The sequence below is a fragment of the Sceloporus undulatus genome, chromosome 6 (assembly GCF_019175285.1).
Source record: "Sceloporus undulatus isolate JIND9_A2432 ecotype Alabama chromosome 6, SceUnd_v1.1, whole genome shotgun sequence".
In the NCBI taxonomy this organism is placed as follows: domain Eukaryota; kingdom Metazoa; phylum Chordata; class Lepidosauria; order Squamata; family Phrynosomatidae; genus Sceloporus; species Sceloporus undulatus.
In genome coordinates this window covers 85797690-85812926 of record NC_056527.1, presented here as the reverse complement: position 1 = coordinate 85812926, position 15237 = coordinate 85797690, and the positions used below count along the sequence as shown (strand labels likewise).

At 40.8% G+C, this 15237-nt stretch overlaps 1 protein-coding gene across 1 annotated transcript in view; it reads left to right on the top strand.

Annotated features, from left to right (window-relative positions):
* SLC4A1 (solute carrier family 4 member 1 (Diego blood group)) overlaps nucleotides 1-15237 on the top strand; it is a 54371-nt gene that overhangs the window by 18080 nt on the left and 21054 nt on the right. Inside the window, 5 exon segments of the mRNA XM_042473627.1 lie at nucleotides 4936-5015; nucleotides 7937-8114; nucleotides 9537-9672; nucleotides 10146-10284; nucleotides 12882-12963. Of these exon segments, the coding sequence (XP_042329561.1) occupies nucleotides 4936-5015; nucleotides 7937-8114; nucleotides 9537-9672; nucleotides 10146-10284; nucleotides 12882-12963 (615 nt within the window).

Genomic DNA, 15237 nt, shown 5'->3' with positions numbered 1-15237 from the left:
TAGAAGCCATTCTGACTAGTAGCCACTGACGGTCCTAACCTCCAAACATACTGTCCCTGTATAACTATATCAGTTCAACTTGTGGCACAGAATTCCTCAGTTTAACTACCTGCTGTGTGAAGTGTGGAATAGACATGACTTTAGTACATTATTATATATGTCAGAAACTTGTTTCTCCATCATCAGAAAATCCAAGAACATGGAGACCCTGTGCTGAATTTTTTTGGGTGGTTCTTTCGGGCTATGTGGCCATGTTCTAGAAGAGTTTCTTCCTGACGTTTCGCCAGCATCTGTGGCTGGCATCTTCTTTGGCTGGCATCTTCATCCAACTTTGGAGGCATGCTGTTTAAATGACACATGGATTTTAAGAGGCCAGACGCTGCGCATGCATCATTTAAACAGCATACCTCCAAAGTGACCCAAAGCAGCTTTATTTTGGCTTGTCTGTTCAGGCCCTTAGTTTATCTTATATCACCCTAATGTCTTCTGCAATTCTACCCCACTTTAGCACTAGAAAATGAAGCGTATCAGAGTCCCTATATATTAGCTGTAGCACTACCCAAGATGGTACTTAGCCCGATGTTGAATAAATCAGCCTGATGGTGAACAAGCCTGCTCTTAACAGTTAAATTTGAACTGTGAATTATGGCTTGGTAATGAGCCATTCCTACCTAGGCAATGTCTTTTAACGCCTGGAGGCTGATCCCCTCACCTTGATAGCAGCAAAAGGCTCTTGTATTTACTGTCAGCAAAGTTAGAGTGGTTTTGAATTTACTATGAACACAAAAACCACTTGTGACAGGAACCTGAGGGTGGGGCCAGGGTGTCCTGTCCTGTTGCGAAAGTGGGGGGGGGGGGGGCATGACTTACAGAGTCAAAAACTCCATAAACTATTTTTCTCTGGATGTCAGACTGCGGACGCTGCTTGTACACAGGGCAGGTAAGCTGAGGTTGGTGGGGCAAGGCATGATCATGCTGAGCTGTATGCTCAGTGCCACAGTCAAGAGATGATCTTTTCATTTTATTTTAAAGGAAATAGATATGCAATGAAATATGTGTGCAATAATCTATGGTCATGGATGTGGATTAGCTGAAAGTCGCTAAACTCTGCAACACAGAGAAAGCTATTCCAGTGGTTCATTTCCTTTTTTAAAAACAGATGCTAGGAACCATGTTGACAAATGTCAATTTCTGCTTTGGAAGCCATTTCTTCAGTTTATGGAATCTTTACATTATTATTCAATGATGAAGGATATGCACTTTGTTTCCTCAAGAACACTTTTGTTGTTGTTTTGGCTCTGTTGTTGTTATGTTTGTTGCTTTGCTGGTTCTTGTTTTAGGAGAATTGTCATTTTTAGTTTGTGTTACTTTATAGATTGCTCAGATAATGATAATGATTGTCACTGGGAAACTGATAAATGGAATGAATAAAATAATAATATAATGTGTTTGATGGTGGGAATCTTAGCAGAAATGAAGTCCAGGATTGTACATCAGAGTTGGAATTCTTACTTCAGATCCTTGTTGTCGTAAATGCAACTGGGAAATTGTATCACAAATCTCCCAGGAATATTGCACTGACAATTAATAGTGTCATAGCAAAGAAGTGTGAAGTAAGGAAAATCTTTTACATAAAGCATAAAATGGGATCAGACATATATTGTGGGTGGCATATACCGACTCAAAGCCAACATGAGCTTCTTAGAATGCTTTGTGGGAATGAGAGACTTAAAATCCAATATAATTTCACTTCAGAGAATTGGATCAATGTATTTGACTCAACCCCAGGATATAAGTGGTAAGTAAATGGTATTTAGAGTGTCACATTCACAAATCAGAAGGACTGTTGATGTTTATTATAGGGTTCAAGTCTAGTTTCATTTCCTTTTTCATGTATCAGAGCGGTTTGACTAGCAATTTCTGTAGTTCTTTATCTCTACTTACTTATCCACATGAAAATTTCAGTGATGCACTTGTTCTTCAATGGCAGCACATTGTCACCTGGGTCTTGTGAGCTGACCCTCAGGGTATTTGATGGATAGAAGGTCCCAACTATGGGTGGAATTGAATATGATACAAGAGATTGTGTGTCTTCAGACATAGATTACCACCAATTAGCTATTGAAAAAAGATAAAGTAAAAATGGGAGCTATTTCAAATCAAAAAGAAATGAGAGGTGCTGAACCCTTTTCCCCTACTTGCTTCCTCACTTTCTTCCCCATTTGCTCACCCCTGCCACTATTTACCTAGCTTAGGTCTAGGGTTGCCAAGCTAATTTTTTTTTACACATTAATATCCCACTCTTCCTCCAAGGAGCTACAGATGGTAAACATGGTTCTTTCTTCCCTATCCTTCCCCATTCCCTTGTGATGCTCTAGCTGGCCAAGGATCACCTCCAGACCTTCATAGCTGAGTGGAGATTCAAACATGGGTCCACCAAATCCTTGGCTGACAATCTAGCTACTAATACCACACAAGCTATAGATACAAAACCCTATTGTATTCATTGCTTGCTCTCGGGTTGCTAGATTAAAAACAAACAAACTTGCTACTACAAATGTATTAACTCCAGTTCATCTGAAATATTGTCGGGCTGACTTACCCAAACCTTAAAACAAGGGTGGGGAACTTATCTCAGCCTGAGGGCCAAGTTCTGTTTCAGAAAAATTATTATAGACTGCATTCCAGGGGTAGACAGGGCCAGAGGCAAAAGGGAGAGACTAAATTAAAGTTCCTACTGCCATTGTTTGAGTCTTTGGACAGGTGTTTCAACTTTTAGAATGAGAAAACCCCTATTCAAAACTATGGAAAATCACTCAACTATAGTGTGACAGCAAAGATGGTTTAGCCGTCTAGGGAGTCCCAATGGTCTGGGAAGAAACCCTAAGGGGGACAGATTTGGACCTAAGGAATGAGGTACCCAACCCATGCTTTAAGATCTTCCTGAGAAGCTTTACTCTGACTTCCTCTATCAAATGAAGTGAGGTGAGTAAATATCAAGAGCATTGCCTTCTTGGTAGTGGCATCCCAAATAGAACAACCTTCCTCAAGAGGTTTGCCTGACACCATCTCTAGAGTCTTTCCAGCACTAAGTGAAGAGCTTTTAGTCCACTCATTCCTTTTCAATAATTTATGTCGTCGAGTCTGCCTACTGACTTCTCAGTATATAATCTGTGTTTTAATTGTGTTTTATTTTGAATAGTCATAGCTGTAGTTTTATATACTATATTTTAGCACTAGATTTGTTTTGTGATCTGCTCAGAGGATTTTATTACGCAGATAGACAAGACAGACAGAGAAAATTAACAATGCCCTCTCCAGAAGATAATGTAAGATATGCTGTTAGAGAATATATAAATAAAACATGTAGAAAGAAGAGGTTTCAGAGAACTACAGTGGCTCTGTATGAGAGAATCTCACAACAATCCTTGGTGTTAGAATGGTTGTGATGTAATTACAGAAGAGCAACTCTGTTTCATTTATGAAATGCTGGCACTTGGGGGTTACAACACACCAGTTTTCTGCCCAGCAATATTACTTTTATTATTGTCTCTCCAATGCGCACACGCGCACACACGCGCGCACACACCAATCAATTGTATAACATTGGCTTAAGGAAATTCATTCTTTTTCTACTGGAGCCCAATTTAAATGTACAAAATGCTATACAGTAAAGTTCATATTCCTTTTCACATCTCTCTCAGACAGATCACTACGGATCCTATTTTATAGATGATGGAAATGGAGTCTAAGGGCAACCTCATACATTAGGCTCCATACCTTTAGATATAACTCCAAACCATGGTTCAGCACTGTGGCAATTGTAGTGAAACTTGGGCCCTCCCGCTGCTGCAATGCACCCATTAGGAAATTGGAAGCTTCCATTTTTATTTTAGATTAATCACTGTTTACATTAAGTAGCACATGTGGAGGACATTACACTAGGCGGTCTGCCTTAGAGCGTTGTCTCAAAAGTCTTGGGAAGAAAAACAATAATATATCTCCAAATTAGCATATGCCATTAGCATTCTGCCCCAGGAAATTGCTTTTAGGATTGTATTGGCAACTATCTGTTCTTTTATCTCTCTCCTGTTCAAATATACAACGTCTATCTCCTTTAGAAATACGGAGATTAAACTCTTTTAATATGGGTGATATATTCTGTGAATGATGTTGGAGGGTACAAATGTACTTTAAACCAACAGAGAGGTATACTTTACATTCAGCCGTCTACATTTGCGGTTTTGACTTTTGCAGATTTGATTATTCATAGATTTGGTTCATATGTTATCTCTAAGACTCTCTAGATCTTCCAGTGCAACTCTATGGACAACTTCTGCCAGAAGCTGACCATAGACTTGTGCAGAAGGACCTAGATATTCCTCGAGAGAACACTTATCTAGGCATTTGTAGGTCCTACAGTGCAATTCTATGCCCAACTTCTGGCAGAGGTTGTCCACAGAGTTGTGCTGGAGGACCTAGAGATTCCTGCAGAGTTGTTCTCTTAAGTTAAAAAATGAGTGGTTTTTTATTTACGGTTTTACCACATTCATGAGTGTCCTTCCCCCTTAACCCCAGAGAATGTGGAGGGCCAACTGTACATTAAGAAACCTTCCATAATATTACTGATACCCCTACGTCACAAGGAATGGAATCAAAGACTAGACATGTACAGTATGCGCCAATTAACCTTTGAAACCATCTAGTCTATTGGATAAAGTGTCCTGAACCCAAACAGAAGGGAGATAGACACAAAGCTCATGGTATAATTTTCAATTAAAATGTCAATTTTCACCCTAATTTACCTTGCAGGAATGTTTGGGAATATATAATGGGATGGCCCCATGCATGTCACCCTGAACTCCTTAAAGGAAATGGTGAAAAAACAAACTCTAAAAATAGTTGATAAATAAAACTTCTTTTCTTTTGGGACAGGTGGCTCCTCAGCTGGGGAAGAGCGAGGGGGTACAAAGGCTACCCAGAGACCAATCATTTTCCACAGAGCATCCCATGAGGTACGTTTCTAAACCCTGCAGAGGTCTGGGTTTGACTGAGAGCATTCTTGTGGAATGTGCATTTATTGTTGTCATGTGCGTTCAAGTAAAATCTGACTTATAGTGACCCTATCATTACATTTTAACAGTAAGATATATTCAGAGAAGGTTTGCCATTGCCTTCCCCTGAGACTGAAAGTGTGACTTGCCAAAGGTCACCCAGTGGGTTACCATCACTGAGTGGGAATTTGAACTTGGTTCGCCCCAAACCACTAGACATCACTGCTAGGGTTTCCAGATTGGAAAGGGCTCCTATATATTTAATCTTGGTGTGGAAAAGGGACCTTCAGCAGGTATTACATGTCAATAAAGCAGCTAACAAGCAACACTTGCTTAAATTATCTTTTCTATGCAGTCATTAAAGGTACAGAAACCCTCTCCAGTTTCATTCTGGTAACTGGCTTTGGAACATGTACTACTCTCTGTTTTGTAGGTTAGAATGGGAAAATATTGCAACCAGAACCAAGAAACATCAACCAAACATTTCTTGCTAGAAGGGCCCAAAAATGTGAAGAACGCAATGCACTTAGGTGACCATGTTGATGAAGATTTCAAACAATTGCCTCTTTATATGGTTGCGGTCACCATGTGTATGTGATTATTATTTTGCACGTGATACTTAATTTATTCATTTCATCTAACATTTACTTATAAACACCCACCCAAATTGAGTTTCAAGGCAATTTAAAAAACTTATTATGAAAAGGCAGTTACAGATCTTTAAATAAACATAAACTAACTAAACATAGTAAGAAATATCACGCTGGTTCACTTCACTAAGGGACTGAACAGACAGCTGCCTGCAGCTGCCTCTTTTTTTGCCAGATAGAGACCATGTCAACTACACGCCATGGCCCCAATCTGGCATTTCCATGGCGCAAAAAGGAGATTCAAAAAGCAGCTCTTTTTTGCACCACAGAAAGGGCCCTGTAGCCATGGCAGCAGTGGCTTTTTGCTGCTTCTTTGGCACAGTGCGTGTAAACACTGTGCCAAAGGCATGGTGTGAGGCTGCCTGCCGTCTGGTCAGGTGGGCAGCATGTGGGTGACATGTGGGCGGCATCCAGGTGGCTGGCGTGCAGACACCACACCCGCCACTCCACCCCAAGGCTGGCTTTTTATGCCGGTCTATTGAGGCCCAAAATATGTATTTAAAACCAAAGTTCTATTAAAAACCTGAATGAGTGCTCTGGAATTACGTTCCTTTGGGAGATCATTTTTAACTTGGGTGATTATGGTAAAGATACTAAACCTTCTCCTACACTGGATTTCCCAGATCAACACATTGTACCAAATTTTTCTAGAACTTAGAACAATCTGTTTAGGAGAAACACCCATATCAAAATATGCTAAGAATAATTCATACAAGGGGAAGATGACTAATTATTGATGTTGTGAGCCTTCAAATCAGTTTTGACTTAATGGTGACCCAAAGACAAACCTACCATGGGGTTTTGTTGACAAGATCTCTTCAGAGGGATTTTTCGGCTACATTCCTTTGAGAGAGAGAGAATGTGACTTCCCTAAGGTTGCTTGGTGGGTTTCCATGGCTGAACAGGGATTTGAAACCCGGTCTTCTAGAATCATAGAGTCAAGACTCCAACCACTATACCACACTTCCCCTCAGTGAGTTAATCCATATTGTCAGTAGCAACTTTGATCAAAGAAACAGAGTTAAATTAAACACACACACACACCGTGACCTGATCCACAAATACCACGGCATTTAAATTAGTGTTTTACTATGTGGATGGAAGCATTCTAGAACTATCTCATGTCTAGTTTTACCCTGAGTACTTATCTGCATACACAGTACAGTCTCAAACAAAAAGAATTAATGTTTGCTGTTATTGCATGGCAAGGTCTCCAGGTATTTTGGAGGAATCGGCTTCATCCACACTGCAGAAATAATCCACTTTGACCCCACTTTAACTGCCATGGTTCAGTGCTGTGAAGACCTGGGAGTTGTAGTTGGTGGGGCACCAGATATCTCTGACAGAGAAGGCTAAATGTCTCACAATTCTACAGTTCCCTGGATTCCATAACATTGAGATATGGCAGTTAAAGTGGTGTCAAACTGGGTTATTTCTGCAGTGCTGATGCAGCCAAAGTGATGGGTCTTCTCACCATAACAACTGGATACAGACTCTGGTGCTTGTAGAAGTAATGTAGTTTAACGTCACTTTAACTGCCATGGCTCCATCATAAAGAATCCTGGGATTTCTCTGAAGATGCCAGCCACACATGCTGGTGAAACGTCAGGAAAAAACTCTTCTAGAACATGGCCACATAGCCCGCAAACCCCACAAAAAACTATGGATGCCATGAAAGCCTTCGACTCAAAATCCTGCGATTTGTCATTTTATCCCTGTTCTTTCCATGTTATTCTTGCCCCTGGTACCAAATTTTCTGTTAAAGTACAGCTCAGGAATACATCTACAGTGGGTTCTTGATATCTGCTGGGGTTTGTTTCCAGGACCCCTCATGGATAACAAAATCCATGGATACCCAAGTCCCATTAAATGCAAGGGCATAGCAAAATTGTGTCCCTTATATAAAAGAGAAAATCAAGGTTTGCTATTTGGAATTTATATTTTATTTGAATAGTTTCAAGCCATGGATGTTTGAATAGGTGAATAAAAAATCCATGGATAAGAAGGGCCAACTGTACTAGGTTACCTGAGGTTACCTGTACAAGCTTCCCACCAAGGTATTTTCATGCTAGGCAAAACTTTGCCTGATCAGTTCCTTCCCATTCTACCATTTGTAAAGACACAAAGATTCCTGCAGCAGAGGAAGATGGCAATGTAGACTATGAGAATTTATGCTACTACTACAAGATCCTTTTGCATTATAATAATAATTCTTCGCCACATCTTTTCCAGGCATACGTGGAACTTCATGAACTGATCATGGACCATAACAATGAGCTTCGCTGGCTTGAGGCTTCTCACTGGATCAAGCTAGAAGAGGACTTTGAGGAGCTGGGACATTGGGGTAGACCTCACCTCTCATACCTGACTTTCCAAAGCCTTCTGGAGGTGCGCAGAGCTTTCACCAAAGGTGAGGAAGAACCTGTGGTCTCTCTCTGTGTGTGTGTGTGTGTATGTGTGTTGAGTGCCTTCAAGTTGTTTCCAAGTTATGGCAATCCTAAGGCAAACCTACCATGTGGGTTTCTTGGTTCAGAGGTGGTTTGCCATGGCTTTCCCCTTAGGCTGAGAGCATATGACTAGTGGGTTTCATGATTGAGCTGGTAATCGAACCCTGGTCTCTAGGTCAGTGGCATCAATAGGGTTGGCATCACCCAGTGCTGTAATTCATGGTGTCACCCCCTCCATTGACCTCCTCCCATTTCACACCATGCAGAACCCTTAATAATGTTTTATGCACTAATGTTACTCATAAATCACAATTCCCATACACCACTGAATGTAATGCTAAGAGTTGTGACATAAACAACTAGCAAAATTAAAACTACTGGTATACCCTCAAATTATAATATCATATACACAACCTAAATGTATTTACATATACACAGTGAAGATTTGGTTAAAATGTGATTTTTTAAAAAAAAATTAAATAATTTTTAAAAAATTAAAATTTCAATTTTCTTTTAAAAATTAATTTTGAAATTTTGAAATTTTAATTTTAAAAAATTCTGGGGCCTCTCCTTTCTCTTCCCACTGAGCTTCATTCCACTCCCACTATCTCTTAAAGCATTTTAAAGGGAAGCAGGCAAATGCCACAACCTGTTTCTGCCAAAAGGTTGATGTTTGGTGAATAGTGGTGTCACTCCGCCTTAGGGTGTCATATAGTGCAGTCCGCAACCCCTTTAGTGCCTTTTTAGACTACAAATCCCAGGATTACATAGGATTAGTGGTGCCACTAGGGTTGGCATCATCTGGTGTGGTAACTCATGGTGTCACCTGCCCTTGGACTTCACCCATACCACAATATACTATATCCTTAGTAATGTTTTTTGTACTAATATTACTCATAAATCGTAATTCCCATTTATCACTGAATGCAATGGCAATAGTTGCAACATAAAGAACCAGCAAAATTTAAATTATACCTTTAAATTACATTATAATATGCACAGCCTAAATGTATTTACACGTACATAGTTTTGTGTGATTAAAGTGAAATTTAGGTAAGATGTGATGTTTTAAAAGAAAAGTTTAAAAGAATAATTTTAAAAAATAAATAAAATTTAAAACTTCTAAAAATCTCTTTTGTCCTCCCACTGAGCCTCACCCCACTCACACCATCTCTTCTACTGAAATCCAGTGTTTTATATGAACACAGGTGAATGCCACAGCCTGTTTCTGCCCAGATGTTTTGGGAGCAGTAGTTTGGATAGGTTGACACATGTTTTTGGGGTCAATTTTTTGACTAAAATTGCTAGATTTATACATGAGTAAAGTCAGTATCTCTTCTGAACTGTCAGATATTACTTGATATTTCCTTTTTCTGCATCTCTAGGAACTATACTTCTAGACTTGCCCGAGAGGAGTCTAGCTGGGATCGCCAATCAGGTACTTGACCAAATGATCTACGAAGGGCAGCTCAAACCAGAGGACCGAGAAATGGTGTTAAGAACCCTCCTACTTCAACACAGGTACTCATGCCATAGCCTGAGCTGACAGTTTGGTATTTTCCCTGAAAGCTTCTTTATGAATTTATAGAGTTATACGGGACCACAAGGACCATCTAATCCAACCCCTGACATGCAAACCCTTTCTTTTTCAAGCTAAAGGGGTGGGCATGTAGGCAAGAAGGACCACAAGAATTCAGCCCTAATCTATCCTTGGTCAGATATACTCCATAGTTGAGACTAGTGAAAATTGAAGTGGGTGAGTCACCTATCTCAGAGTAGGCAACATAAAAATGATGAGTTTACAAGGAGAGGAGACAGGAGACATTATGCCGTGTCTGTAGAACCTTACACAATGTCTCAACAATAGAGGATCTCAGATAATGTATTTATTCATTTTAATTATTTACTGGGTGCATTCTTGTCTAAAAGCCTAGGTAATAACTCCCTTTTCCTTTCCACTCTCTTCTTTCTTTCCCTCCATATTTCTTCCCCAGCCACCCTGATGCCTCTATGTCATTAAGCACTGTTTCTCCTGCACGACTTCAACAATCTGACACCAAAGATGTAACACAGCCACTTCTGTCAGAACATCACGAAATAGAAATGAAGACCTTTCTTTCTGACTCAGAGAAGGTAAGGCAACTTTAGGGCCTTGGATGTAGGAGACAGGAAGAGTACCCATCTTGTGATTGCTGTGCCAGGAATGTCCGGACTTGAACCAGGAACATCCTGGCCTAAGCCTAGGACTGATTTGTGTCTAGAACTGATTTGGCACAGATCACCCACTTTTGAGGTCAGACTCACAGATGTGGCAGGTATGCCAGGTGGCTTGGCAGAATGTTCATGCAGACAGCCACTGAAACATGGAAATGGAGGACTTCAGATCTTCCAGAAGATCCAGAGTAACAACTATGTTTTTAAAAAATCCATGTTAAGGCTGTTTAAACTCTTAGCTTTTTCACTCGCTTCTTATAGAGCATGACTGCTGTCCTCTGTTTCTCCTCATAGTTATTCCACCACTTTTCAGATTGTAGGGCAGGGTACTCCCCCCCCCCCCCCGGGGGGCGGTGCCTCTATTGGGCGTATTCCTAGACCTGTCTCCATCAGTGAAGGCTCAAGTGGACTCAATGACTCAGTTCCTGAGGCCAGCTTTGATGGATCCACCAGCCACAGTATTTCCCGGACAGCAATAATCTAATCACAGTGGTTCATGCACTGGTAAGCATGAACCATTTAGACTACTGCAGTTTGCTCTGCATGGGTCTGTCCTTGAAGATGTCTCATATGCTGCATTTAGTGCAAAATGAAGCAGCAAGATAGTTCGCCAGAACATTGTATAGAAATCATATTACATGATTTAAAAAAAATTGCACAGGCCATCAATACATTTCTAGCCTAAATTCAAGCTACTGGTGATGAGATTTAAAACCCTAAATGTCTTGGGATCTCAGTATTTGAGCATCTTTGTCCATATATGCATGACAGAGGTCTGCTGGAGGAGGTTTCCTCTGTGTTCCACTAGTGGGAGCAATACCCTGTGGAGATGTGGAGAAGGGCCCTTTTGCCTGTGGCACCCCACTTGTAGGATGCCTTCCTCTCAGAGGCTAATTGGCACCAGTGCCAATGATAGAATCACTTTTTAAATAAACATTTGGGGGTCTAAAGGTTTTGTCCACAGTTGTACATGCACATGGTTTTTAAATTGTTTTAATATTTTATGTTTAATATATTTTAAGACTATTGCAACTATTGTTCATTGTTTTACATTGTTTAGATTTATTTTAATGCTACATGCCCCCAAGTGTATCTTATCATAGAGGGTTTAATAGAAATATTTAAATGCATAAACCGTTTGCACGGAATATATAGATCGAAAGTCTTTTGTGTTTTTTTATTATGACACCATGAGATAGTAGTCCTCTATCCTTCAAATAAATATATAGGCATGTTTCAGTTAACAAAGTGGATGTGTTCGTGGGCATTACCTCTTTAACTGAAAATTTAGTACTGTACCAGATGTAGAACATAGAAAGAAGAGGGGTAAAGTCCTGTACCATCACAAAGAGAGAGACAGAGAGAGAGAGAGAGAGAGAGAGAGCAGTCCAACATCTTTCAAAAGATCTTTTATTCAGCCTTAATGCTATGGACATGCAAAATGCAACAATTAGGCCAGGTAAGCCTTGAATAAGTAATCAAACAAACAAAAATTAGAACACCAGAGACTGCTTGAAAGCTTCTTACAAAATGCTGGGATGACTTTTTGTTTTACCAAGTGGATGACCAAACTTATAGATCTGTGCTTTTTAACATGCGGGATATAGCTGCTGAAAGGGCTTATTGACTCTTCCCTTTTCTCCTTGTTTTGCTGTTCAAACATGTTCAATAAGGGAGTCAGGAGGTAGCTGCTGTTTGCCTTGCCCGTTGTAGCACACACAGCTACAGTAGGATTAGCTAGACTAGAACCCCTTTCTTCCCCAGAGCAAGCTCTATTGCATTGTTTACTGCAGACATCTATGGCAACCAGAAAGGAAAAGGTCATTGTTTCTCCAGCCCCCTCTACCATCCTCCCAGTGCAGATGCTGCTAAAAAAATATTTGCAACTATGGAAAAGGCCAGAAGGAAAAGGGAGCTAGGTGAGCAACAAGAAAAAATGGTTTTGTAAAAATAATCTTCTTTGTTAGAGGCCTTTTAAATTGGGGCATGCCTGTATTCAGAAGGACATCCCACTAGGCAAAGTGAGATTTATTATCCTATATGTTTTGGATTGCAGCCTGAATCCTCAAAGTTTGCCCTGCCTTTATGGTTAGGCAGATTCCAGATATTTAGTCTGAAGGTAGATTTCTGTTCCATTTGTCAGTGCTCTGTTTTTCAAAACTGTGGGTGTGTTTTTGTTAGACTACAGATAATTTTTTCCAAATATTTGCTTCAACTGTAGAATATGTATTGAGGGCCTAAAGCAAGGGTGAGAGTTGTTAGATTGCTAATTCCAGTAGCACTTGCCAGCATAGCCAATGGTGAGGAATGCAATCCAACCCATCCATTGGGCCACATTAATTCCACCCCCCTGCCCTGGTACTAGAGCAACCAATAGTTTAAAATTCTATTTCAGCAAATAAAAAGTAAGAACTCTTCTTCTTTCCTATTCTGAAAGCAGCAAGCAGAGGACAAATCCTTGAACAATCTTTTGACTCTGCCCCCACACTAGCTTCCTATTAATTTTCTTGTTCCAGGATGAACCCAGTAGTACTGCTTTTAAGAAGCCACTTTCAGAGAAGATTTCCCCTGATGCAGAAGCTACACTGGTCTTGGTCGGTAAGTAGCATTTAGTGTATTAGTGTTATACAGGGCTGGGCAATTTTGGAAGGTTAGGAGGGTTCTTTACCACCCCAGGTCGGACACCGCAGAGGACTGAACCCCCAATTGCATCTGCCCCCACAAAAATTTCAAAGATTTTGCCCCCGCCCACCCTTGCAAGGCCACAAATGCGCTCTGGGGGACATTGGAGCATTTCTCCCATACTTTGGGCCCTTCCTGGACCACAAGAGGACATTTTAAAACATTTTGAAAGTTTTTTTTTTTTTAAAGGGGGGCATCCAGGAGTCCTCCATGGCAATGATAAACCCTCTCTGACAAAACTTGCCAAGAAAACGCTATGATAGGGTCACCATAAGTCAAAAATGTCTTGGAGATACACAACAACAAAGGGGTCATCCAAACATGATAGATATACCCTCCATACTCCTAGAGGTCATTTTGGAACAAAAATAAATTTTGGAGATTTTTTTTTCAAAAATAAGTTTTTGACTCCTAGGAGGAGGAACTCAAAATGGTGCTCCCCTGTTGTAGTGGGAGAGATGGAGAGAATGACTAGTACAGAGATTGTGGAGTTGTCATACTAAAAGTATAGTTTCCAAGTGACTACTTTATAGTCAAGTTTAAAAACCCTTTGTAGTTCCAGTTGAAAGAACCCAGTAGAAGGATGGGGAAGAGCGCTAAAAGAGACCGTAGCTATTTGAAGTCAGTAGGCAGTACTGGAATAGAACCAGTGTGGTGTGGTGGTGTGAATGTTGGACTAAAACTCTGGTTCAAATCCCCACCAAGCCATGGAAAGCTACAGCATGGCTTTAGACAAGTCATATTCTCCCAGCCTCATAGGAAGGCAATAGCAAAATACCTCTGAACAAATCTTGTAAAGAAAACTCTGTAATAGCTTTGTCTTCATTTGTTTGTCATCATTAGTTTGAAATGGCTAGAAGGCACACAACAGCAAGGGTTAGACAGATTAGTGGTCTCACGTGGGATAAAGTTGGCTCATATTTCCTTATGGGGGTGAATGAGTAACAAACATGTATTGATATTTCATCGGCAATAGTTACTAGCTGTTGTAGCTAAGTGGACTCTCTCCTGCTTTAAATCTTGAATGCTCAGAACAGGCTATTTGGAAATGCTTGGCCAAGATTATATTACAATTTAGGCAGCTCATTGGCCTTCCGCCAGTTTATTTCCATTCACTGTTGGGTCTCAGGCCGTTGCTGGCTGTAAAACACAACACATGGGGTGTACGAAGTAAGGGGCTCCTAGGCACCATATGGCAGCAGTTTTGCAGCTGTGCAAGAGGAAGAGCCAGCACCCTCCAGGATTGGACAGTGTCCAGGAGCACTTTGGACTCCCAGTCACTGGTTAGGGACATGGTGGAATTGTGGCACAAGGAGCTACTCAATACCTCCTTCCCCAATGGCCTAGAAGGCAAATACACTGGTTAAATGGGAGGTTATGTCATCATATGCCACCAAAAGGATTCTGGTCCCAGTGTCCTCACTGACCTGGCAAGAGGGCACTCTTCAAAATATATCACATTGAAGGAGAACAGTGTTGCCATGCAAGTATCATCTGCTGAAATTCCTTTTGCACCCAGATGTTAATGGCACAGGAGCTTACACACAGCCGCCCTATAAAGACAGGCTTTAGATTGGAGGTAGCTATATGTAAGCAAACAGTCATTTTCTTCCTTGCAGTGCATGAAAATGGCAGTGTTTTTTGCAAAATGGTAGACAGTTGATACTCTCCCCTTCCTTTTCACACACACATCCCTAACTGTCAGTGTGCCACATATGTGTTTCTGCAGGGCTGGCCTAAGATATTTTGTCACCCGAGACAAAAGACGAGATGGTGTCCCCTGTCTGGTCCATGTACAGAAGCGGATTGGACTGGCAGTTAAAACTTTCCTCAGAATAGGATAACATTCTCTATGGTGCCTTAGGTAGCAGATTAGTTTAGCAAGTCTAGGACAGGTTGAGTGACTCTCACAGCTCTGTCCTCCAATGGAAGGGAACAGCTGGGAAGTTCATAAGGAACAAGCAGGAGGCTTACTGATTCCCTGCATAAAATTATCTGAGATGATCTTCTCAGAAAGCCTAATTATGATTTAAGAGTAACATGAGTGCAAAAAAGCATTACTAAGGATTCTGTATAGTGTGAAATGAGAGGCGGTCAATGGAGTTACACCATGAGTTACTATAGTGGGTGACACCAACCCTAGTGATGCCACTGCCTTGAGGCAAAGGGAAACCTTTTTCCTGCATATTT